General features: G+C 36.4%; 1 protein-coding gene across 1 annotated transcript in view; it reads left to right on the top strand.

The window, feature by feature from the left end:
- The window catches only part of LOC131433905 (alkaline phosphatase 4-like), a 35,305-nt gene extending 10,624 nt beyond the window's left edge, over positions 1-24,681 (top strand). Inside the window, exons 2-3 of the mRNA XM_058600513.1 lie at positions 22,573-23,706; positions 23,767-24,681. Of these exons, the coding sequence (XP_058456496.1) occupies positions 22,573-23,706; positions 23,767-24,218 (1,586 nt within the window). The 3' untranslated portion in view covers positions 24,219-24,681. The remainder of the gene's footprint in view (positions 1-22,572; positions 23,707-23,766) is intronic.
- Positions 24,682-27,009: the final 2,328 nt, after the last annotated feature.

The raw sequence follows: 27,009 nt of genomic DNA, 5'->3' as shown, positions 1-27,009 counted from the left end.
TTCAAGAACCGGAAACTAAGAACTATATATTCGAAATCAATTTTTCTAATGATTAGTTCTAATGATTTTGTTCGTTTTTATATGACGCTCTTGAAAAAAGAATTTTCTTTCTGACATCTTGTAATTCTTGAACCGATCAGTTGACGGTCAATGGGTTGATCTGATGTAAAACGGAACGAATTCACATATAGATACTTCAACGATAAACTTAAATTGAAGGTATTACAGTTACATAATTTTATTTGGATCCGAGTTGTGGGTCAAGTATTATAGGGAGAAAAACGTTAAAAATTTCAAAATGTCGTTTAAAGTAACAATGCAAAGAACTTACAAACCCTTCGATATTTTGCTGAAACTTGGTTCTCCAAGGTCCAATTTAAATTTGCTAGAATTGGGGGTCATTCAATATTTAACTAAACAAACCATTTTCTCAAGTATTTCCGATTCATTCGCATTTATCGTAATAAATGTTGATATAAGTTTGGTTTTGGAAGTAGTTAAAATAACACAATTTCCTAACAAGTAAATAAACAGCTACGGTGAAGAGAAACTTATGTAAAATTCCTTGATAAATAAACGTATATATATATTAATAAATATATTACTCCGAAAAAATGTTTAGATATTCAATGTTGATCAAGTACTGTCACGATAATTTCGACGATATGTACGAAGGGTTAACAAAGCTGACCGATTATGTGCTTTAGCGACACTATTTCGGAGAGTTCTCGGAATGTGTATCAATAGTTGGTTAAAATTTTACCGGATCATTTTTATTCTTAACCGAATTTCCGCGAGTAAAACATAAAAATCATCTCGAACCATCAGTGACTGAAGACGTGATAATACTGCTTGTCATAGAAACTAGATTTATAGAAATTACAAAGTTGTATACAATATACGACTAAGCACAATGACATTGGAAATGAAACAATTCATGAGTTCATATAATAAATATAAATTTTTGATTATGGTTGATGCACTTAACTAAAAACTTATTCTAGTCAAAGCGCATAGATTGTTCGCGAATAAGAAAATTGACGATTTCGTTCTGTCATAATAATTGATTCTACCCTTTCCAGAAATTCTTATATGACTGCCGTCAATTCTATTATCTACTAGAATAAGTTATGATCATTAAGAAAACATTTGATTTCGCTATATTGTGGTTGTATTCAACTTATAATACTATGTGAAATTAGATTCGATGTTTTTGTAAACGTGTGTCTGTGCACCTCATTTATACTAAACGTGGGAGGCCGCTTTAAGATAACTTTAACAATTTTATTCTGAATCTTATGAAGCATTGTATTCTTGGTAGCCTGAATTCGTTCTATATGATCCTTGAAAGCAGGATTTTTATCGAACATTGAATCAAAATATTTTGCTTAATCAGTCCATATCAATTAGGTTACATGATTATGGTTTAGTTTCCTAATAGTAGAAATTTTATGTGTTGAAGTTGAATGATAGGTTATTGTGTTTTTGTCACATTTAATTACAAATTAGTATTTATGATTATCTTCATAACACAACTGAATAACCATTCTACCTTTGAACTGAATCTATTTTTCGATTGGTAGTTGAATTATATGAATCCCTCAACAAATGACTGAGTTCTTATCGTTCAAAATAATGACAGAAAAAGGTTACGCGACTAGTTTTGCATTTTTTCATTGACACCCGGCCCCGTGTAACGATTTTTAATACCAAAACTTCCATTCATTAGTAAAGACTCATTTGGATTGGATCCAGGAACTGAATTTTAAAACTGAGTTTAGAATCTGGATTCACCAGAGTTTTGGACTAAATTTTAGATTTAAGGAGTGTAGTTAGCAACATTGATTATTGAATAAAAAAGCGAAAAAAAAAAACATATTTTGACATCAGTTTTCTATATATTGTAGAAAAATTACATTTTTATGCATTTCACTGATATTATATTGAAGAAAATCCTAGTTTCTGTGAAACGCTCGCACTTTGGACTTGACATTCTTCATTAAATTCTGCACAGCTACTTTTGTGACTTTCCTGGTGACAGCTGTCCAGTTTTTTTTAACTCCTGCATGTTTTGCGACACTGTACCTTTCTTCCGAAAGTGCCGCTTGACAATTGCCCGATACCTTTCAATTGGCCGAAGCTCGCTGGGTTGATGTCCTTTTCCACGAATTGTACATTATTTTTTGACAACCACTGTAGAACGGAGTTGGCGTAGTGGACTGAAGCCAAATCCAGCCAGAAGAGAGGAGGAGTCTTATGCTTTTTGTACAGTGGCAGCATTCTCTTCTTCAAACATTCTTCCTCGTACACCTGGGCGTTAATTATGCCCTTCGTGAAGAAAATCGACAACCGCAAATCACAGGTACAAATTGCTTGCAAGACCAACACCTTCTGCCCAAACTTTTCCATCGCCACCGTGGTGTCAGCGTCGTCCAGGTCCTGGTACACCGATTTCGTATAATATTGCGGTCCGGGCAGCGCACGAGAGACTTCTTTGGCGTCGGTTTCGTCATCGATCAGGATGCATCCGTCTCTATTCTGTAGAATCCGGTTATACAGTTTTCGCGCTCTTGTTTTGGCCTGAATTTGCTGTACCAGGGACTTTTTCGGCACTTTCAGTTTCTTGTACGTTTTCAGGGAGTTCCGAACTTTGATCCGTTGAATCATCCCGATGCTGGTGTTGAACTGCTTGGCCAAATCCCGCGTCGACACCGATGGGTTTTTCCTGATGTACTCAACCCCTTTTAAGTCCCGGCCGGGCTGAATGGGACTCGTTTTCCTACCGGATCGGGGCAAATCCTTCATGGAAAGGGTCTTACCGAACTTCTCGATAATATTTTTGACACTGATGTGGTGCACTTTCACCCGTTTTGCAATTTCGTTGTACGTGACACCACTTTCAGAGCATCAAGTGTGCAGAATTTACTTTCGCGTTTCCGGATCAATTCGACTCATCATTGGAACGATAAACCGTACCGAAACCAATCGATTGCGCAGCTGTTATTGACATGTAAACAAATATGTCACCGCAAAACATGCTGCGAAAAATTAAGCCATTTCAGAGTAATAACTGTTTGAATGTTGCTAACTACTTATCGATACACTCCTTAGAATTTAGTTTTAGAATTCAGATTTAGAAGTTAGTTCCAGAAGTTAAAACTAAGCTAAAACTAAGACTCTAGAAATGAATCTTTATTTTAAATTCTGGAGCTAGTTTTTTGGAACTGAATTTAGTGCCTTAATTTCAGTTTGGAATTCGTATCCAGAATTCTCATTCTGGAACAAATGTCAGTGTTCTGAAACAAAATTCAAGATATGTATTCAGAATATAGATCTGAATTTTGAAGTTCTGAGCTCCAATTTCCAAAATTCAGATTAAGCAGTCCAGTGCCAGTCATACTTTGGTATAGATGTACCGCTACAATTCTAGAAGTGAGGCAGTAAAAGTTGCAAAATTCACACAACAATCAACTAATACGAACGATTATTGATATTCGAATATATAAAAGAAGCATGACAGTTTTGTTCGTATTCGCGTCCTCCAGTTATGAATCTGACATTACCCATCCGTTTTTTAACTGACTGTATAATAAGTTTATTTGAGCAGGTTCATATTCATATTCCACTTTAATATTATTTCTGTGAAACATATCAAACTGAAAACTTGTTGCATAACATACAAGCAAATTGTGCTTTTACAATCGCACAATCGTTGCGAGTTGAGAGATACAGCTCAAGAACAACGTTTGTTACTTGGGTCGTCTTGTGAATCACACAGATAAAAATATTTTGTGAGTTTACATCTATTTTCATGCACATATTTGAAGCATGCAATTAAACATAAAGTTATTTTACAATTATGTAGGTTTCAATATAATTTAATCGAAAAACTAAGCGTTAATTGAAAGATACAGTTATATTCATTGAAAATTCAATGCAAAATTCAAAATTTCGATTCAATCCATGGCTATTCTATTTTACTATTGATTTACATGTCATGTAAATTTCATGATTTCTTCCTGGGCATGTTAGTAACAATCTTGTTAGTGATCACATAAATTAACTTTGACTATACTGTTCTATAGTTTCCGCAAGTACCGGAATTAGGGACCCAATACCCCAAAACAAAACCCGCTTCCATATCCCAGCGATGGCTCAACCGATTTTTTTCTTACTTCCGGTTCTGGAATTACCAGGAGACGAGTGCTCAAAATTTCAAATCGTCGTTTAGAGCGAAGAAGCAAAAAACGAAAAAAAAAAAACTTCTGAGTCGAGTTAAAAATTTCAAAATGTCGTTTAAAGTAACAATGCAAAGAACTTACAAACCCTTCGATATTTTGCTGAAACTTGGTTCTCCAAGGTCCAATTTAAATTTGCTAGAATTGGGGGTCATTCAATATTTAACTAAACAAACCATTTTCTCAAGTATTTCCGATTCATTCGCATTTATCGTAATAAATGTTGATATAAGTTTGGTTTTGGAAGTAGTTAAAAAAACACAATTTCCTAACAAGTAAATAAACAGCTACGGTGAAGAGAAACTTATGTAAAATTCCTTGATAAATAAACGTATATATATATTAATAAATATATTACTCCGAAAAAATGTTTAGATATTCAATGTTGATCAAGTACTGTCACGATAATTTCGACGATATGTACGAAGGGTTAACAAAGCTGACCGATTATGTGCTTTAGCGACACTATTTCGGAGAGTTCTCGGAATGTGTATCAATAGTTGGTTAAAATTTTACCGGATCATTTTTATTCTTAACCGAATTTCCGCGAGTAAAACATAAAAATCATCTCGAACCATCAGTGACTGAAGACGTGATAATACTGCTTGTCATAGAAACTAGATTTATAGAAATTACAAAGTTGTATACAACATACGACTAAGCACAATGACATTGGAAATGAAACAATTCATGAGTTCATATAATAAATATAAATTTTTGATTATGGTTGATGCACTTAACTAAAAACTTATTCTAGTCAAAGCGCATAGATTGTTCGCGAATAAGAAAATTGACGATTTCGTTCTGTCATAATAATTGATTCTACCCTTTCCAGAAATTCTTATATGACTGCCGTCAATTCTATTATCTACTAGAATAAGTTATGATCATTAAGAAAACATTTGATTTCGCTATATTGTGGTTGTATTCAACTTATAATACTATGTGAAATTAGATTCGATGTTTTTGTAAACGTGTGTCTGTGCACCTCATTTATACTAAACGTGGGAGGCCGCTTTAAGATAACTTTAACAATTTTATTCTGAATCTTATGAAGCATTGTATTCTTGGTAGCCTGAATTCGTTCTATATGATCCTTGAAAGCAGGATTTTTATCGAACATTGAATCAAAATATTTTGCTTAATCAGTCCATATCAATTAGGTTACATGATTATGGTTTAGTTTCCTAATAGTAGAAATTTTATGTGTTGAAGTTGAATGATAGGTTATTGTGTTTTTGTCACATTTAATTACAAATTAGTATTTATGATTATCTTCATAACACAACTGAATAACCATTCTACCTTTGAACTGAATCTATTTTTCGATTGGTAGTTGAATTATATGAATCCCTCAACAAATGACTGAGTTCTTATCGTTCAAAATAATGACAGAAAAAGGTTACGCGACTAGTTTTGCATTTTTTCATTGACACCCGGCCCCGTGTAACGATTTTTAATACCAAAACTTCCATTCATTAGTAAAGACTCATTTGGATTGGATCCAGGAACTGAATTTTAAAACTGAGTTTAGAATCTGGATTCACCAGAGTTTTGGACTAAATTTTAGATTTAAGGTGTGTAGTTAGCAACATTGATTATTGAATAAAAAAGCGAAAAAAAAAAAAAATATTTTGACATCAGTTTTCTATATATTGTAGAAAAATTACATTTTTATGTATTTCACTGATATTATATTGAAGAAAATCCTAGTTTCTGTGAAACGCTCGCACTTTGGACTTGACATTCTTCATTAAATTCTGCACAGCTACTTTTGTGACTTTCCTGGTGACAGCTGTCCAGTTTTTTTTAACTCCTGCATGTTTTGCGACACTGTACCTTTCTTCCGAAAGTGCCGCTTGACAATTGCCCGATACCTTTCAATTGGCCGAAGCTCGGTGGGTTGATGTCCTTTTCCACGAATTGTACATTATTTTTTGACAACCACTGTAGAACGGAGTTGGCGTAGTGGACTGAAGCCAAATCCAGCCAGAAGAGAGGAGGAGTCTTATGCTTTTTGTACAGTGGCAGCATTCTCTTCTTCAAACATTCTTCCTCGTACACCTGGGCGTTAATTATGCCCTTCGTGAAGAAAATCGACAACCGCAAATCACAGGTACAAATTGCTTGCAAGACCAACACCTTCTGCCCAAACTTTTCCATCGCCACCGTGGTGTCAGCGTCGTCCAGGTCCTGGTACACCGATTTCGTATAATATTGCGGTCCGGGCAGCGCACGAGAGTCTTCTTTGGCGTCGGTTTCGTCATCGATCAGGATGCATCCGTCTCTATTCTGTAGAATCCGGTTATACAGTTTTCGCGCTCTTGTTTTGGCCTGAATTTGCTGTACCAGGGACTTTTTCGGCACTTTCAGTTTCTTGTACGTTTTCAGGGAGTTCCGAACTTTGATCCGTTGAATCATCCCGATGCTGGTGTTGAACTGCTTGGCCAAATCCCGCGTCGACACCGATGGGTTTTTCCTGATGTACTCAACCCCTTTTAAGTCCCGGCCGGGCTGAATGGGACTCGTTTTCCTACCGGATCGGGGCAAATCCTTCATGGAAAGGGTCTTACCGAACTTCTCGATAATATTTTTGACACTGATGTGGTGCACTTTCACCCGTTTTGCAATTTCGTTGTACGTGACACCACTTTCAGAGCATCAAGTGTGCAGAATTTACTTTCGCGTTTCCGGATCAATTCGACTCATCATTGGAACGATAAACCGTACCGAAACCAATCGATTGCGCAGCTGTTATTGACATGTAAACAAATATGTCACCGCAAAACATGCTGCGAAAAATTAAGCCATTTCAGAGTAATAACTGTTTGAATGTTGCTAACTACTTATCGATACACTCCTTAGAATTTAGTTTTAGAATTCAGATTTAGAAGTTAGTTCCAGAAGTTAAAACTAAGCTAAAACTAAGACTCTAGAAATGAATCTTTATTTTAAATTCTGGAGCTAGTTTTTTGGAACTGAATTTAGTGCCTTAATTTCAGTTTGGAATTCGTATCCAGAATTCTCATTCTGGAACAAATGTCAGTGTTCTGAAACAAAATTCAAGATATGTATTCAGAATATAGATCTGAATTTTGAAGTTCTGAGCTCCAATTTCCAAAATTCAGATTAAGCAGTCCAGTGCCAGTCATACTTTGGTATAGATGTACCGCTACAATTCTAGAAGTGAGGCAGTAAAAGTTGCAAAATTCACACAACAATCAACTAATACGAACGATTATTGATATTCGAATATATAAAAGAAGCATGACAGTTTTGTTCGTATTCGCGTCCTCCAGTTATGAATCTGACATTACCCATCCGTTTTTTAACTGACTGTATAATAAGTTTATTTGAGCAGGTTCATATTCATATTCCACTTTAATATTATTTCTGTGAAACATATCAAACTGAAAACTTGTTGCATAACATACAAGCAAATTGTGCTTTTACAATCGCACAATCGTTGCGAGTTGAGAGATACAGCTCAAGAACAACGTTTGTTACTTGGGTCGTCTTGTGAATCACACAGATAAAAATATTTTGTGAGTTTACATCTATTTTCATGCACATATTTGAAGCATGCAATTAAACATAAAGTTATTTTACAATTATGTAGGTTTCAATATAATTTAATCGAAAAACTAAGCGTTAATTGAAAGATACAGTTATATTCATTGAAAATTCAATGCAAAATTCAAAATTTCGATTCAATCCATGGCTATTCTATTTTACTATTGATTTACATGTCATGTAAATTTCATGATTTCTTCCTGGGCATGTTAGTAACAATCTTGTTAGTGATCACATAAATTAACTTTGACTATACTGTTCTATAGTTTCCGCAAGTACCGGAATTAGGGACCCAATACCCCAAAACAAAACCCGCTTCCATATCCCAGCGATGGCTCAACCGATTTTTTTCTTACTTCCGGTTCTGGAATTACCAGGAGACGAGTGCTCAAAATTTCAAATCGTCGTTTAGAGCGAAGAAGCAAAAAACGAAAAAAAAAAACTTCTGAGTCGAGTTAAAAATTTCAAAATGTCGTTTAAAGTAACAATGCAAAGAACTTACAAACCCTTCGATATTTTGCTGAAACTTGGTTCTCCAAGGTCCAATTTAAATTTGCTAGAATTGGGGGTCATTCAATATTTAACTAAACAAACCATTTTCTCAAGTATTTCCGATTCATTCGCATTTATCGTAATAAATGTTGATATAAGTTTGGTTTTGGAAGTAGTTAAAAAAACACAATTTCCTAACAAGTAAATAAACAGCTACGGTGAAGAGAAACTTATGTAAAATTCCTTGATAAATAAACGTATATATATATTAATAAATATATTACTCCGAAAAAATGTTTAGATATTCAATGTTGATCAAGTACTGTCACGATAATTTCGACGATATGTACGAAGGGTTAACAAAGCTGACCGATTATGTGCTTTAGCGACACTATTTCGGAGAGTTCTCGGAATGTGTATCAATAGTTGGTTAAAATTTTACCGGATCATTTTTATTCTTAACCGAATTTCCGCGAGTAAAACATAAAAATCATCTCGAACCATCAGTGACTGAAGACGTGATAATACTGCTTGTCATAGAAACTAGATTTATAGAAATTACAAAGTTGTATACAATATACGACTAAGCACAATGACATTGGAAATGAAACAATTCATGAGTTCATATAATAAATATAAATTTTTGATTATGGTTGATGCACTTAACTAAAAACTTATTCTAGTCAAAGCGCATAGATTGTTCGCGAATAAGAAAATTGACGATTTCGTTCTGTCATAATAATTGATTCTACCCTTTCCAGAAATTCTTATATGACTGCCGTCAATTCTATTATCTACTAGAATAAGTTATGATCATTAAGAAAACATTTGATTTCGCTATATTGTGGTTGTATTCAACTTATAATACTATGTGAAATTAGATTCGATGTTTTTGTAAACGTGTGTCTGTGCACCTCATTTATACTAAACGTGGGAGGCCGCTTTAAGATAACTTTAACAATTTTATTCTGAATCTTATGAAGCATTGTATTCTTGGTAGCCTGAATTCGTTCTATATGATCCTTGAAAGCAGGATTTTTATCGAACATTGAATCAAAATATTTTGCTTAATCAGTCCATATCAATTAGGTTACATGATTATGGTTTAGTTTCCTAATAGTAGAAATTTTATGTGTTGAAGTTGAATGATAGGTTATTGTGTTTTTGTCACATTTAATTACAAATTAGTATTTATGATTATCTTCATAACACAACTGAATAACCATTCTACCTTTGAACTGAATCTATTTTTCGATTGGTAGTTGAATTATATGAATCCCTCAACAAATGACTGAGTTCTTATCGTTCAAAATAATGACAGAAAAAGGTTACGCGACTAGTTTTGCATTTTTTCATTGACACCCGGCCCCGTGTAACGATTTTTAATACCAAAACTTCCATTCATTAGTAAAGACTCATTTGGATTGGATCCAGGAACTGAATTTTAAAACTGAGTTTAGAATCTGGATTCACCAGAGTTTTGGACTAAATTTTAGATTTAAGGTGTGTAGTTAGCAACATTGATTATTGAATAAAAAAGCGAAAAAAAAAAACATATTTTGACATCAGTTTTCTATATATTGTAGAAAAATTACATTTTCATGTATTTCACTGATATTATATTGAAGAAAATCCTAGTTTCTGTGAAACGCTCGCACTTTGGACTTGACATTCTTCATTAAATTCTGCACAGCTACTTTTGTGACTTTCCTGGTGACAGCTGTCCAGTTTTTTTTAACTCCTGCATGTTTTGCGACACTGTACCTTTCTTCCGAAAGTGCCGCTTGACAATTGCCCGATACCTTTCAATTGGCCGAAGCTCGGTGGGTTGATGTCCTTTTCCACGAATTGTACATTATTTTTTGACAACCACTGTAGAACGGAGTTGGCGTAGTGGACTGAAGCCAAATCCAGCCAGAAGAGAGGAGGAGTCTTATGCTTTTTGTACAGTGGCAGCATTCTCTTCTTCAAACATTCTTCCTCGTACACCTGGGCGTTAATTATGCCCTTCGTGAAGAAAATCGACAACCGCAAATCACAGGTACAAATTGCTTGCAAGACCAACACCTTCTGCCCAAACTTTTCCATCGCCACCGTGGTGTCAGCGTCGTCCAGGTCCTGGTACACCGATTTCGTATAATATTGCGGTCCGGGCAGCGCACGAGAGTCTTCTTTGGCGTCGGTTTCGTCATCGATCAGGATGCATCCGTCTCTATTCTGTAGAATCCGGTTATACAGTTTTCGCGCTCTTGTTTTGGCCTGAATTTGCTGTACCAGGGACTTTTTCGGCACTTTCAGTTTCTTGTACGTTTTCAGGGAGTTCCGAACTTTGATCCGTTGAATCATCCCGATGCTGGTGTTGAACTGCTTGGCCAAATCCCGCGTCGACACCGATGGGTTTTTCCTGATGTACTCAACCCCTTTTAAGTCCCGGCCGGGCTGAATGGGACTCGTTTTCCTACCGGATCGGGGCAAATCCTTCATGGAAAGGGTCTTACCGAACTTCTCGATAATATTTTTGACACTGATGTGGTGCACTTTCACCCGTTTTGCAATTTCGTTGTACGTGACACCACTTTCAGAGCATCAAGTGTGCAGAATTTACTTTCGCGTTTCCGGATCAATTCGACTCATCATTGGAACGATAAACCGTACCGAAACCAATCGATTGCGCAGCTGTTATTGACATGTAAACAAATATGTCACCGCAAAACATGCTGCGAAAAATTAAGCCATTTCAGAGTAATAACTGTTTGAATGTTGCTAACTACTTATCGATACACTCCTTAGAATTTAGTTTTAGAATTCAGATTTAGAAGTTAGTTCCAGAAGTTAAAACTAAGCTAAAACTAAGACTCTAGAAATGAATCTTTATTTTAAATTCTGGAGCTAGATTTTTGGAACTGAATTTAGTGCCTTAATTTCAGTTTGGAATTCGTATCCAGAATTCTCATTCTGGAACAAATGTCAGTGTTCTGAAACAAAATTCAAGATATGTATTCAGAATATAGATCTGAATTTTGAAGTTCTGAGCTCCAATTTCCAAAATTCAGATTAAGCAGTCCAGTGCCAGTCATACTTTGGTATAGATGTACCGCTACAATTCTAGAAGTGAGGCAGTAAAAGTTGCAAAATTCACACAACAATCAACTAATACGAACGATTATTGATATTCGAATATATAAAAGAAGCATGACAGTTTTGTTCGTATTCGCGTCCTCCAGTTATGAATCTGACATTACCCATCCGTTTTTTAACTGACTGTATAATAAGTTTATTTGAGCAGGTTCATATTCATATTCCACTTTAATATTATTTCTGTGAAACATATCAAACTGAAAACTTGTTGCATAACATACAAGCAAATTGTGCTTTTACAATCGCACAATCGTTGCGAGTTGAGAGATACAGCTCAAGAACAACGTTTGTAAAGATAAAAATATTTTGTGAGTTTACATCTATTTTCATGCACATATTTGAAGCATGCAATTAAACATAAAGTTATTTTACAATTATGTAGGTTTCAATATAATTTAATCGAAAAACTAAGCGTTAATTGAAAGATACAGTTATATTCATTGAAAATTCAATGCAAAATTCAAAATTTCGATTCAATCCATGGCTATTCTATTTTACTATTGATTTACATGTCATGTAAATTTCATGATTTCTTCCTGGGCATGTTAGTAACAATCTTGTTAGTGATCACATAAATTAACTTTGACTATACTGTTCTATAGTTTCCGCAAGTACCGGAATTAGGGACCCAATATCCCAAAACAAAACCCGCTTCCATATCCCAGCGATGGCTCAACCGATTTTTTTCTTACTTCCGGTTCTGGAATTACCAGGAGACGAGTGCTCAAAATTTCAAATCGTCGTTTAGAGCGAAGAAGCAAAAAACGAAAAAAAAAACTTCTGAGTCGAGCTCAAAACTAATTCAATTAGTTACTAACCACACAAACCAACGTCGGCTAGATCGGTTTTCGGATCGTGGCTCCGGATCAAAACGTCGCAATCAAGTTCCTGGAGTTTTTGCGAGTCACCATATACGTGTGTGATCTGGTGTTGTCCTGATGGAACACGGAATCTTTTCTGTTAATGGAATTGAGCTTACCACGAAATTATAGACTTCTTAGATTCTGTGAATTTTGAGATCGTCTACACTTTTCAAGTTTCGTAGAGTTTCCCTTTCCAAAAAGGAACCCCTTTCCAAAAAGGTTTTGTCCCAGTCCGACGGAGTTATCAGCGGTTTGGTGGATTACAACGGATCCCGGAAACGTGGTTCTTTTCATCCGGGACGAGATTGTCCAGTTTCGCTTCTGTTATTGTTTTGTGTAATGCTGCTCACGAATGAGACATAGAATAGTTATTGAATCGACTACCGGCGAAGTAGATTGATGAGATGTTAATATTTTAGGTAGTAGCTTCATGCAATTATTTTGATAATAATGATCATTCACAGCAGGGCTCGTGTATTGCATTCACTATGTTGCACACATCCTGTTACTGATAAGCGAAATGCACACTTATAATTTTTCAAGATCGCTTTTAGAAGTGATTTTGTAAATATGACTGGTCTAGACAAGACTAGATGAGCTAGGTGTAGGTAAGTGAAGATTAGATTAGACAAGTCTAGGCTGAACTAGACTAGAGCAAGACTAAACATTGTTACCAGTTGGGTTCGACCAAGAAAATTATGCACTGATACCAGTTGTTTTCGACCTTTGGAGGACCTATGCTTCTCAACATAAGCCTGCTTCGTCTAGAATAGTTCTAAAGCTTATGAGCAGGGTTACCAGTTAGGGAAATATTGAACTATGATCAATCGAAAACATATCAACTTGTTTTGGCAACCGTGTTTTGATTGTGTAAAAAATAGTGTTTGAACAACTCTTAGTATTGTAATTGTCAATTTCGATTAATATATAGAAACATAAAATATTTGAGTAGTCATCATTATTGATCATACGTAACTTCTACGCTCAAATTTTCTAGTTCATATAGCAAAATTTTAGTAACTAAGGAGTTACTTTTTTTAAGAGTTGTTCCATTTCTCAAATTTTTGATCCGAATCTTGGTAAACCTTCTTCGAAATTTGAACAGCCGAGTGAACGGCAATCATCTCGGCAAACTTTAAATAAACCCACTTCCACAGTATTTTTAATCTGACAGACAATTTTCATTCACCGAGATTTTGTCAATATATTTAGCTACTTGTTGGAACAGATTTGTAATATAACCCGGTGAACAACCATAATTAGGTTAAAATCGGGTATAAATAAACGATAAAAAAGATTTGTAATATATAATAAATATTGCACATTTAAAACCAATTCTCGAGCTTGGTATAGTATCAGTAATCGATGTTATGTTTTCCGAGAATAGTTTGGTAGATTTACTAACTTTACAAAGTGCATCTTTTTGTCAAGTTTACTTTACAAAGTGCATCTTTTTGTCAAGTTTTGGCGAAATCTTGAAGTGAGCTCATCAGTGATTAACAATTATACCGAAATCAGTAAACGCGTTTGCCGAAATTTTGAAATATTTGTTGGCTTTTTCCGAAATTCTGCAAGACAACTGTTATTAATGTTTTACAATTTTAACATTCTAATTTTAATCTCATCAAGATGGCATCGTAACAAGGGACCGATTGTGAAATTCAACCCTCTGGTGGACAGTGATGTTACTGTGGTTATTATTTATATATATATTTATTCAATGCCACTGTCTCTGTTGTAATGAAATTCTGATTTTAACTCGATTTAGAATGCGCGTTTTTGTTTTGAAATTGTTTTGAGCGCTCTCTCGCCCACCGAATGTCTGAGATATGGAATTATTAATGTGGCGTTATTATCATTCTTTCGCCATCTTGAACTTCTTTCCCAGCATCGTTTGCCAGCATGATTCCAGAAATTTCCATCCTGGCGATCAATATAAGTGTAAATGAAAAAAAAAATGGGTTGAAAAAGTCTGCAGTCAGCAAGTATGTCTAGCTGGCAGCCATTTCTCTATAAAGTATGATACGCAAAACTGATTTGGCGAGCAAAAAAAAAAGTCGCGACAATTTCAAAAGTCTGTAAATTTTGACGGAAGTCTGCGAAAAACTCGATTTTCAAAAGTCTGCACAAGAAAAAATGTCTGCAGCACTATGTACGAAACCTGCAGATTTACAGACTAATCTGCAGATCTGGCATCTCTGGTGGCCAAAGTCGTGTTTGTTTTTAATTTTATGAGCAGGGTTACCAGTTACGGCAACATTGAACTATGATCAATCGAAAATATATTGATTGATCAACTTGTTTTGGTGTTTTTGATTGTGTAAAAAATAGTGTTACAAACTACAATATTAGATTAGAAGCACTATAATCGAAGGAACTATTTGTTTTATTTGTTGTCTCAGCTGCTTGCCATTCTAGCTTTTAGCTGCATCAGCCATAATCTAACAACCTTTATATACAATTCAAAACTTTCATGGCGGTTTTCTGACATTTTCTTTTGCCGTTGTTGAGTCTTGAAGTCCTCTCTTGGATTCAGCGACTCAGAGTCGGAGTTCTGGAATCTCTTAGTAACAGTAATTAAAACAGTACAACAAATGATAAGCTTGAACACCATTATCAGTCATAACATGTGATGCTTCGATTCGAATAAAGTAATTGCAAACAAATCGTATCATATGTTTTCAGCGTTAAACACCAGTCCGACAAATCGGGCTTTGCACACTGAGTTAAATGATCATTTTCACATTATATGAAATTTCCAGTTTTATTTATTAGAGCGCTTTATATTAAAATTATACCGGAATAAGTTCCATTGAATTTTCGCCTAAGTTGTATATGATATTTTTATCAATTGCAAAATGGTTATGAAGAATCGAAACTTATTGGACTTAATGATTTTATGTGGAGCTTCAAAAAATTATAACCTTATACAGAGCCGGTGAAACATATTAAGCCCAGGTGGGTAATTATTCGTACCGGGGAGAACGACTCACTATTTTGAAGTATTATTTAGTCGATTTTTAAATAATATTTTGTTTCGATATAACTTTGCATGAGACGCGTAAATTCGAAGCTTGAAGTGTTTTCGATATTTTGTTGTAAAACAAAATTGCGCATTTAAGGGTTAAATACAATATAAAACTACAAAATTTCTGCCAATATTTGTTTGAAATATTAAGTCAGCAGTCTTTTAGGTTCCGTATAAACATATTTGTGTTTTCAAATTTTCACAATTATTTTTTTGAGAATTTCGGTTACCCTGATCGTTTAGTTGGTTGGGGTTGATGGTGAAAGATGTCTCGCATGAATCGAAAGCAATGTCTTGGCATTACATTCCTTCCGTGGAATTTGGCCTTTCTGTTTCAACAGACTTCGCAGCCGATTCTTAGCATACAGAATTATTTTATGGCTAGTACTACGATCCTACACTATGAATAATTCCACGTCGGGGCTCGAACATATGACAACTGGCTTATAAGACTAGCGCCGTATGCATTGAACCGCAAACCCGGGCGAATCGAACGGTGCACAGAACAAATCCAGCCGCTGATGTGCATAGTCCCGGGACCGACTGTGATTACGTTTGTAATGTCAAACTATCATCATCGTTCAGAAGACAAGTGTCAAATTTTCACGTCAATCGCACCACAAACACTGAACTTACCGACATATTAGTGATGTTACTTTTTGATTCACGAAAACTTAAAAATAACGAATTCCGTTTATTGATAAAACATTGCTTCCTATAAGGAAAAACCGGGCAAGTCCAGCAATGGTTTAAGAAGTGTTACTCGTACTCAGATTAAAAACAAAGATTTGTGGTATTCTGATTATAGGGTGACCAAAAGCTGTCATCCGGAAAAAAATGTGAGCAAGTTTTGATAATCGTTATGGATGAACACAAGTTCAAAGTCCGACTGAGCTGGAAGTGCTTTTATGATCGTATGCAAAAATCTGGGCATGAAAAAGATCTTTTCCAAATAGGTGCATATCAAAAGCAACAAGGCATCAACAATCCAGAGAACTGTTTAGTCAACGCATCAACAATCCAGAGAACTGTTTAGTCGCAATGAACAGGATTTTTTGCGTTGGTATGAAACAGTGGACGAACAGCGTCAGTTTTTAGATACTCGAGGTATAATTAACGTCGACTATCTTGAAAAGGAAGTACCAACAAACGTTTTTAGTTAATAATGCGTTAGAAGTTATTAATGCGTTTGAAGTATGGAATCGTAAAAAACAGCCTCATATGAAGCAGAAAAAATCATCTTTAACCAAGACAATGCACTGAGCCTGAAGTCAATGAAAATAATGGCCAAATTGAACGTATTGGGCACCGATCTGTTTCTTCACCCACCATATTCTCAATAACCTAGCCCCAGCGACTACTTGTTATTAGATGATCTGAGAGAGTCATCACCGCAACTGAAGCCTATTTTAAGGCCATGGACAAATCGATCTATAAGTATGATATAAAAAATTTAGATAACAAATAAAGAAATTTTGCTCAAGTAATGTTGTTTTCCTAGTTAGTTCCCGATCTTGTTGGACGATGTGGAAGCAACCTTCTCTACGGCAGTATCGAACCACACAGAGTGCAAGTCGATTCGATACTGAATTTGGTTTTCTGTGAGTAATTTTCTCAAATGCGAACAAACTCATTGAAGAGCAGAAATCATATGGAAACCGTGAACCTATACGAAACCGTCATATCAATTAGAGGAATGAGAATGGTTTGAAAAACAGGGAGAATCAGACATTATTCGTGGTTGAGTTGTAGATGTTCAAAACCTAACCACTGTCTATATGGTTTTACTTCTATATTTTGAATCTGTACTATATTTTGAATCTGTACTCCGGTATAGAAAACAAAAACGCAATCCTACGTCAAAAGATTTTGAGTGATTTCATTTTTTGTGAAGATAAAGAATGGAAAGGCTAGATGTGCCAAGGTTGATTTTAGCAAGCTGAAATCTTTTACTAACTTAACTTTCGCAAGAAGAGTTGGTCTTAAGCATCTCATCAATGCAAATCACTCGAGTCTCTGGTATGCCGGAAAGTACCGATAAAGGTCTTTTACCACTTACTATCCGAACCGACAAAAGAATAGTTATCAGAAGTTGTTACTTTCTCTAATAGTTAAAAAGTAAAAATAGCATGATGGGTTTTCATCAGGTAACGGTGAGTGCAGCGCTACTGAGTACCGCTTACAACCTAGGCGAAACAGCCATCACGCTGTGACTCTGGGGGCATAAGCAATAGTTCGAACAAAGCTTTCATTCTGATGTTCAACGAGAGATTGAGAAAAATATCCATTCAGAAGACCTTTTTCGGTACTTTCCGGCATACCAGATACTCGAGTGATTTGCATGAATGAGATGCTTAAACTCGACCCTAGTCACTAAAAGATTTCAGCATGCTCAAATGACCATTGTCACGCCTCATCTTTTTGTTGTATATCTTCACATCCTTGCTCTACCTTGAGTACTAGCATTTTATTATTCTGATTTTATTTATTATTCTCAGTTATAATAAAATTACTTCCATTGTTATAAATGATACTAATATTACTATTATTTTTCGTTAGAAATTTCAGGTGGGTAATTACCCACCTTTGGAATTTTCGGGTGGGTAGTACTACCCACCGTACTCACCTCTTTCACCGGCCCTGACCTTATATGTATATTATGAAATGTCATCTGCGTCCGATCCGTATAACACATCCAATAAATATACATTACATAATAGGATAAGTTTTGTCGGGTTTTAATTTAAATTGTATATGATATTTTAATGAGTTTCGCTATGCTTACGCTGATTTAGACTTGATGTATCTTTTAAATATTTAAAGTATTATTTTAAATATTAAAAGTTTTCATATAACTGCTATGAATTTTACGATGCGTACGATTCATATGCAGAACCTAATGAACATACATACATACATAAGAGTACTTCAAAAGCTAATCGAAGCATTGGTGCCTGTTTCTATCGCAATTATTTGTGTTTATGCCTGAAAAATCATTTACAGTGCTGTTCGAAACAATGGCAGCGCGAAATTGTTTTTCGAGAATAAAGTCGCCAACTTGCATACGTACTTTTCCACACTAATTTTCTTTGCAGTTATTTATTGTATCAGACTAGTACTTCAATAAAATAATGACAGCAGATTGTGAGAAAAAGTGAAAAATGTCTCATTGAAAGTCCTTCACTGATAAAGGAAGAAGTTTTTGAGTAGTTCCACATAATTAAAGACTGTCCCAGAAAGTATGGACGCAACCAAAAACCGCTGCCATTTCGCAATGGTTCAGAGTCTATCAATTTTTATGGCTGCGTCCTGTTGTTTACACTCTTCTCTAACCACTTGTGCAGTTGTTTATTCGTTTTCATTAGTTTGTTTCGAAATGCGTGGACTTTCAGCAGAACAACGTCGAAAAATTGTGTACAAATGGTGCACAGAACGCGGACTGTCACTGAAAAAGATAGCAAAAATGGAAGGAGTAAGTGAAAAAGCCGTGCGAAATGCAATCAGGAAGTTCGGTGAGGATAACACCTTTGAGGATAAACCGAAAACGGGTTGCAAAAAAGGTCCTGCTAACCCTTAGTTGGACAAACGTATACTGAAGGCGTTCGAGCAAAAGAAGGAGCTTTCAGTTCGGGATGTGGCCAAAAAAGTGGGCACTTCGAAGTCAAATGTTCTTTGTGCTAAAGAACTTTTGAATCTTCGAACCTATAAGAAGCAGAAACCACCAAAACGTAGTCCGAAACAAGAAGCATCGATCAGGCTGAGGATTCGAAAGCTATACAATACGATTCTTGCTGGAAATTTGAACTGCATAATCATGGACGACGAAACCTACGTGGAACTCGATTACAAATCCTTGCCGGGACCACAATATTATACGGTGCGAGAAGGGCAAGTGTTAAACCAGTCCGAGACATCGTTTGAAGTCGAAAAATTTGGTAAGTAAGCCACAAGGATCCTGTTTGTAGCTGCGGTAAGATTTCGAAATCCTTCTTCACCAATGCTCCAATGAACAGCAAAATATGCATCAAGGAATGTTTACAAAAACGACTTCTACCCATGATTCGAAGCCACAAGGATCCTGTTGTCTTCTGGCTAGATCTTACTTCTTGCCACTACTCGAAATCAACGGTAGAATGGTATACTACCAAAAATGTCACTTTCGTCCCAAAAGACATGAATCCACCAAATTGCCCACAACTTCGACCAATTGAGGAATTTTGGTCGTTAATCAGAATAAGGGCGAATATTCTGTTGTTGTAGTCTAATGTTATCAGTATATCGAATAAAATTTGAATATCTAAAACTTGTTAATTATTTACAGAGAAATCAAAGTGCGTCCAAGCTTTCTGGGACAGTCTTTAAATACATCCCGATACCTGTCATAACGTTTGCTTAGAAAAATAATGGACGTTTTTTTCGGATGGTGATAAAATAAAAGCTAAGACAGATAATTGCTTTTGATAAATTTCCCAGGGAAGGTAATTATTTAGGCTTACTTGCTAAAAAATTCTACGAAAACATGCGTGCAGACATGTTTTTGAGTTCTTTATTCGTTTTTGAAATTTTCGATAGGACACAGCTGGGGAACGTTGGGCGGGTTCGACGGCTTGGGTACCATATCGATATTCAGCCACTACTGCTCCTCCAACGATCGCTTCTAGTAGTGAGCTGGCGCCAGATCCGGGCATAACCCTTGCCCTTATGGTATTTCTTGATGAACGACGTAACTTCCTACAGGCATTTCGTACAGTAAATTTCCCCGTTCTCGGTCAGTTCGGAGCGAAAGAAGAGCGGCTTTGACATCCCCTTCTCATTGATTATCAGCCACAGTAGCACCTTCTTAGGAAACTTGGTGTGTGAAAGCGCTGTAGGCATTTTTCCCTCGGTCTTTCTCTTCCGATTTCTTTGGAGCTTCTTGTCGCTCTGGGTCGTCGGCCGTCCATAATCAGGCTTTCTTTCGATGCTCTGATTGTTGTAAATTCCGGAACAGGCATATCCGGCGTTCACAAAGTGCCGCACGGTGTCCGTTTTAAACGTGGTGGGGTGCTGTTCTTTGAAGGCGCACATTTCTGAATGGAGTTGCTTCACTGTTTTTGCCATCGCGGTTACAGTTCGACTGATAGTGCTGTCAAATTTTCAATTATGGTTGTTTGTTGATTTTTTTCGGTGAGAATTGAAACACTGTTCTTAACGTTTTTTGTTCAGCATAACGTTTCGGCTTACTACTGTGTACACCACGTTCGTCTGTTTCCCTGGTGGGATTGGATCTTTTAACTTAGTGAAAATTTGATTCTTAATTTTATCCCTCGGTTTAAAAGCAAGTTTTGTGCTGTACTTTTTTAAAATTCTTTCCAATTTTTCACTAAGTCCAGGGATGTACGGAACTGCAACATACGACTGCACTGGATCTTTTTCTTTTTCCTCCTGCAGGCTGTTGTAGTGTTTGTGGACACGTTCCTTCAGTATTTTGCAAACAAACCATTTAGGGTAATGGTTTATTTGCAAAATTTCCTTGGCTGTTCTTATGGCTGATGGACGATTCTTACAGTCGGATAGTTTGATTGCTCGATCTATTAGTGCAATCGCAGTGTTGCATTTGTGCGAATAAGGACTTTCGGACTCAAAATCCAGATATCTCCCATCAGATTGTTTGGGTAACCATATTCGTTCGATGTGATCGTTGTTTTCCGTCTTCTTCATTTTCAAAAGTAAACTGAAGTTTACTATGGAAACTATTAAACGACTCTACGATGTCCTGAATGTGTTCCTTTTTTCCCACACAGAAGCAGTCATCCACGTATCGTCGATACACATTCATTTGTATTTGTTTTTCCTCCATCATGGTTCGACTTTGCCAACACCCGAATACTGGAACGAATCGAGAACCAGGAGAGCAGAGTTACAGCAGAAATGTTTCACATAAAAATACTCGGCGAGGAGAGAACAGTCAATCTCCAGAGAGAGTGTGGAACTTTCTGCACTACGTACAATGGTCTGGTGGCTAAGTTCCGACAGTATTGGAATAGTAAGGATGATAGGCGGTCAGAAGCATACGATAACCCAGCCGACGGCAGTGAGTGAACGAATGGAGTGATTAAATATTGTAAAAGTTTTGTTGAATGTAAGTCGATTGTTTGCTTTTCTTGTGACTGTTATTTGATGTAAATTTGTATTTGAATTGTAAAATGTATGTACTTAATGACGAAAAATATATGTTGTAGGCGTCCGACGATGGCTGAAGAGTAGTAAGCCGAAACGTTATGCTGAACAAAAAACGTTAAGAACAGTGTTTCAATTCTCACCGAAAAAAATCAACAAATAACCATAGGGTAACAGAGGTATTTTGGCCACTTCATATATTTTGGCCCACCTAACAAACTATATGGATTCAATCGATCTTTGGTAACCCATGTTGCATCAGTTTGAAGCTAATCACATTAAATTACCTATTGCGGAAGGATTTTTCAAAGATATTAAAACATTTGGTGAATATTTTTACAAAGTGGGCCAAAATAAAATCGATCCTAAAGCGGGCCAAAATACCTCTGTTACTCTAATTGAACAAAGTTGCGGTGACCAGAACAAAAAGAGAGCTGTCAAATTTTGTCTGCTGATTCGTGGGTTACTATGATAGCTGCTGTATGGGTAGTTTCGTCAGTGCGGGTGAAGGTGAACTCATGAAAAATCGGCAATTTTTGTTCATTTTTTAATGTAAACGTTACGGAGAGATTTCGGAGTACAGTACTGATGTTTTTCTAGTTGATGCCAAGCATTAGATTAGATTGGATGTCGTTTATTTTACCCTGGTTTTAACTATTTAGTCATTTACCGGGGAGAGATGCCAAGAATACCACCTAAATAAATAAAACACCATTTGAACAATGTATCTTCACAACTTTGCTGGCTGAAGAAAACTTCTGTGTTAGAGCTGCTATTTTTTAGAGCAGTCCTCATGGCCGAGTATTTCATTTATTATTCATGACTAGACGTAGACAAACACAGAAAGTTAATGAAAAAAGCAAATCGAATGCAAGTTACAATTTCGTACAGCACTGTATTAGCTACTAGTTGACATGGAAAAACACGAGTATTCGTATATTTGCAACTATTTAAACTACAATAAAAACTTCTAGTCAAAGTAATAAATAGCACATATATCTACATGAATTCAATATATATCTACAATAAATCTATACAAAAATATAAATCATTCTTTTCACTCTTTCACTCTCCGACACAGATGCCACCTACTGGAGGAACAATGCGGAGACCTATCTGAAGCGGGTTCTTCAATACGATAGCCACCAGCATGGTATTGGGGTTGCGAAAAACGTCATTATTTTCGTTGGTGACGGAATGGGTGTTTCGACTCTGTCCACCGGTCGGATCTTCAAAGGTCAGATGGCCGGTCGGTCCGGTGAGGAGGAATCGTTGACTTTCGATCACTTCCCGTACACGGGCTTTGCGAAAACATACAACACCGATCGACAGGTGCCCGACTCGGCTGGAACGGCAACGGCATTGTTCACCGGTGTCAAAACCAAGTATGGCGTAATCGGAGTCGATTACACGGTGACGGAGACGAATGAGCTGAGTGCTAGCGTGTCCAATATCATGGAGTGGGCACAGATGGCCGGGAAGCGCACTGGAATTGTGACCACAACGAGAGTGACACATGCGACACCGGCAGCGACCTATGCGCACTCGTTCAACCGGAACTGGGAGTGTAACATAAAAATACCTGACAATTTGCGGAATAAGACGAAGGACATTGCTCGCCAGCTGGTTGAAAACGCACCCGGGAATAAATTGAATGTCATACTGGGTGGTGGCAGAAGCGAGCTTGGAGTTAGTATGCCTGACCTCATGAATACGGATAACAAGATCAACGGATCAATGGACAAACCGTGCAACCGGACGGATGGTCGGAACCTGGTGAACACTTGGTTAGAAGACAAAAAAGGATTACCGGCTGCTTTTGTCATGAATACATCGCAACTTCTAAGCACAGATGTTGATGAAATAGACTACCTGTTAGGATTATTTGCTAACGAACACATGTCCTACGACAGGCTACGTGATAAAACTGGTGGTGGCGAACCTTCATTATCTGATATGACTGAGAAAGCTATTCGAGTCCTGAAACGCAAACACTCGAATGGTTTTGTTCTGATGGTGGAAGGTGGCAGAATAGACCATGGTCATCATCAGAATATCCCTCGGTTGGCGCTTAGTGAACTTGTTGAACTTGATAGAGCAGTAGAAAGAGCACTGGGTCTGATTGATCTGGAGGATACGTTGGTTATCGTAACGGCAGACCACTCACATGCTATGACCTTCAACGGTTATCCCGACAGAGGCAATGACATATTGGGTAAGTTGCTACCCATTTCACCGAATACCAAAGACTCAAATTGTATTATTTTGTTTTCAGGCTTCGGTAATCGTCCGGACAAACTTCCTTACGAAACTATCAGCTACGCCAACGGACCCGGATTCCGTTACCATCGGGCCAACGATAATCCTGAGGTGCCGAAGCATCATGGAACCTGGATCCCGGTGGAAACGATGGATCGCTCAGCTATAAGCTATCGCCACCTATCCGCCCTACCGTTGGATGATGAAACGCACGGTGGTGAAGATGTCGCCGTGTTTGCTGCCGGTCCCGGGTCCGGTTTGGTGCGGGGAACCTTCGAGCAGAACTACATTGCCTATGTGATGAGCTATGCGGGCTGTATGGGACCGGCAAAACGAATGAACGAAGGTTGTTGGCACAGAAAGAGTTCCTCGGGAGTGGTGGCATCCGCCTACGGAGTTGGTACCGTTACTCAACTGTTGATCAGTATTTCATCCGTGATGGTAGCTAGGCTGTGTCACCATTTCTAATCCGAATTTATAGTATACTTTATGTAGTATAATTCAGTTAAGTTAAATTTAAAGTATTTTAAGTAGAGTAGAATAAGTTTTGTATAGTTGGAGTATAATTAGAATCTAAATAATAGCAAAATTGTAAATATTCAATTTACCAACTATCACAGCCCGAAAATGTTGATTTGATAAATCATTCACATTGCTTCGATCTTTGTGTACCATAGTTTTTATTTAGTATGCACCCGAACTAAGACGATTGAATTGTTAGTTGTACTAGATAATGAGGCAGATTTTCCAATCTCCATGTCAGTAATAATATGAAGTATCACCTTATATGTTTTGCTGGTACGTATCAAGATGTAGGGGGGGGGGGGGTGGCTAGGTATCAAAACACTTTTATTTAGGTAGGGTTTAGGGTCTAAACGATGAAAATAATCATCATTTTTGCGAATTTTTTTTCCAGATCAATCGTTCAACAAAATAAATTCAAATGTTTTGCATGATAAAAGCATCATTCGAAAAACGTTGGGTAATTTTTTCATGGAAAAATATTGAGAAATAAGTCGGTGAAGAGATATATCATGATTTGCAGTGTCCACTGTATCTCAGCGCAGACTAATCAGAAGTGAACGCAGCATAGTTAGAGAAGAAGTTTTTCTAAACCCCAACGTTTCTGTTTGATTTTTTTTAATTTTTTTTTAAATTTTTGGTGGTTGTTCAAAGTAAAAACTACGATTTTTCACGAAAAAATTCGCCGAAAAGGAAAACGTTGGGGTCTGGTTTTTTATATGTAGAAAATGTGTGCAAAAATTGAAAAAAAAAATGGTTCAGTAGTTTTTAGATGACGAAAGACACGGACTTTCAAAATCTGCTTTCGAGAAAAATGCGTTTAAAGTTTTTTGTCTGTAAAATTAATGGTAACAATTAATTACTCCAGTGAGCCCATAGGGTCTAAAATTTTCAAAAAAACATATTTTTTCTTTTATAATTTATTATGATGAAACCTGAAGAATGTTTTGCCAAGTTTTGAAGTCAATCGAAGTAGAAATCTTGGGCCTGTGCGCCGAGCTCTTGCTTCTTCGTAGAATGAGATAGTCATAGGTAAAATTTACCAGAAAATTCTTCAAATGTTTTACTATACGAAAATATAAAAAAAATAATAAATTATTTTTCAAAAGTGTTAGAACGCCCTTTAACCACCCTAATTTTTTTCGAGTATTAGTCGTCGTCTTTCCAAAAGACAGTCTAGATAATTTTGGGAAAGTGTATTTTTGAGATTAAATCTACATGTATAAAAGTTTCACATGTACATTCATTTAGAGACGTATGTAACATATTTTAGAATATCATTAAAACCTTACCAATTCAGTAACAAACCGTTCCTAAAAATAAACTTACTCCTATGCTTAAAGCGGGATTAAAGAAATTTTATCTATCGTGTGTTATAAAACTGGCTATGACCGAAATATTAACAGAACTAGGGAAGACTGGGGCAACAACCAACAATCAACCACGAGGTAAGTCCGATCACAAGCAATCTTTGAAAGTGTTGTTGAAATTTTTAAATTAAGTGCCCGCCAAAAGTTTACTCTTCCAGCAACTTTATTTCATACAAGCTAAAGATGACGCGCGTCTATGCAAAGAAGTTTAAGAAAAAGTCATGTTTGTCAAAATCATGTTTAAAACAGAAACTGAATGAAATATTTTATCCTTATTCAAACTTCATACAAGTAATACTACAAGTTATCCTTTTAAATAATCTTACACTGTTTGTACATTGATCGAACGTATCCCACTATTAACCTCGACCAGACGAGATGTTAGAGCAGATGTAATTATAAATTTTTATTGGATAGTATTATGTATAATTTGACCACTAATATGTAAAAACTACAGTCAGTTGATCGTAGTTGGCTGTTAAAATATTTTACTCTCACTCGTGATATCTGAATTTCAGACAATCTGCAACATTTTATTTGAAAGTGTGCGTGACTTGAGTACAACTAATCAAGCCTTGCAAGAAATATAATCGTTCCGCGACACATTCGTGGTGCCTATTGAAAGGCGTTCATTTTTTCATTTCATAGAAACATATGTCGTTTTCGCTTGATGCCAAACCTAACCCAGTTTCCACTTTAATTGCCCAGTTTCTACTTTAATTTAACGTTGTTGAACTGAAAATCGAGTCAGTTTCGAACCTGGTTTTTATATCAGGTATGCTCAAACCCCCGTTGCTAAGTGTGAAATCAACATAGTTTCGTGAAAAGTGTTTGTTTGATCAAATTACCCTGGGTCAGTTTCAGTTTGCTTAAGCGAAAACGACAATAGAAACATGCTGAGACCATTATCGATAATATTTCGCTTTGCAAGAAATTTGGTAAAAATAGTGTTTGGAGAAAACGCGAGTAAATTTTGAGTAATTCATTTTGCTTATGATTTAGCAACGGTTTGAGAATATATGACTCGATGATCACGTCTCATGGTTAAGGAGGTCCGCTAGCGTTAACGCCGTTTCTGAAACCTATTTTGGAGATTTTTTAAATGAAAAACCGTCATAACAAAATAAATGTTTATAATACATTTACTTTTTGAATCCATTTGAATAATCTTAGGAAATTTGTTGAAGTCATTACACAGAATAATTTTGGAATTACACAGATCATCAGGAACAGATATAAAAGAAAGATGCTCCTCTGCGGTCATGATTAATTTTTGTGGGATTTTTTTTTCCTTTTTTGGTTTCAATTCACCTAATAGTGTAACGATGCCTATCTCATTTTCATTTTCTCCTGTATATTACAGAAAA

Source organism: Malaya genurostris, chromosome 3 (assembly GCF_030247185.1).
Source record: "Malaya genurostris strain Urasoe2022 chromosome 3, Malgen_1.1, whole genome shotgun sequence".
Taxonomy (NCBI): domain Eukaryota; kingdom Metazoa; phylum Arthropoda; class Insecta; order Diptera; family Culicidae; genus Malaya; species Malaya genurostris.
Note: the sequence above shows the minus strand (reverse complement) of the source record. Positions and strands in the feature narration are given on the sequence as shown.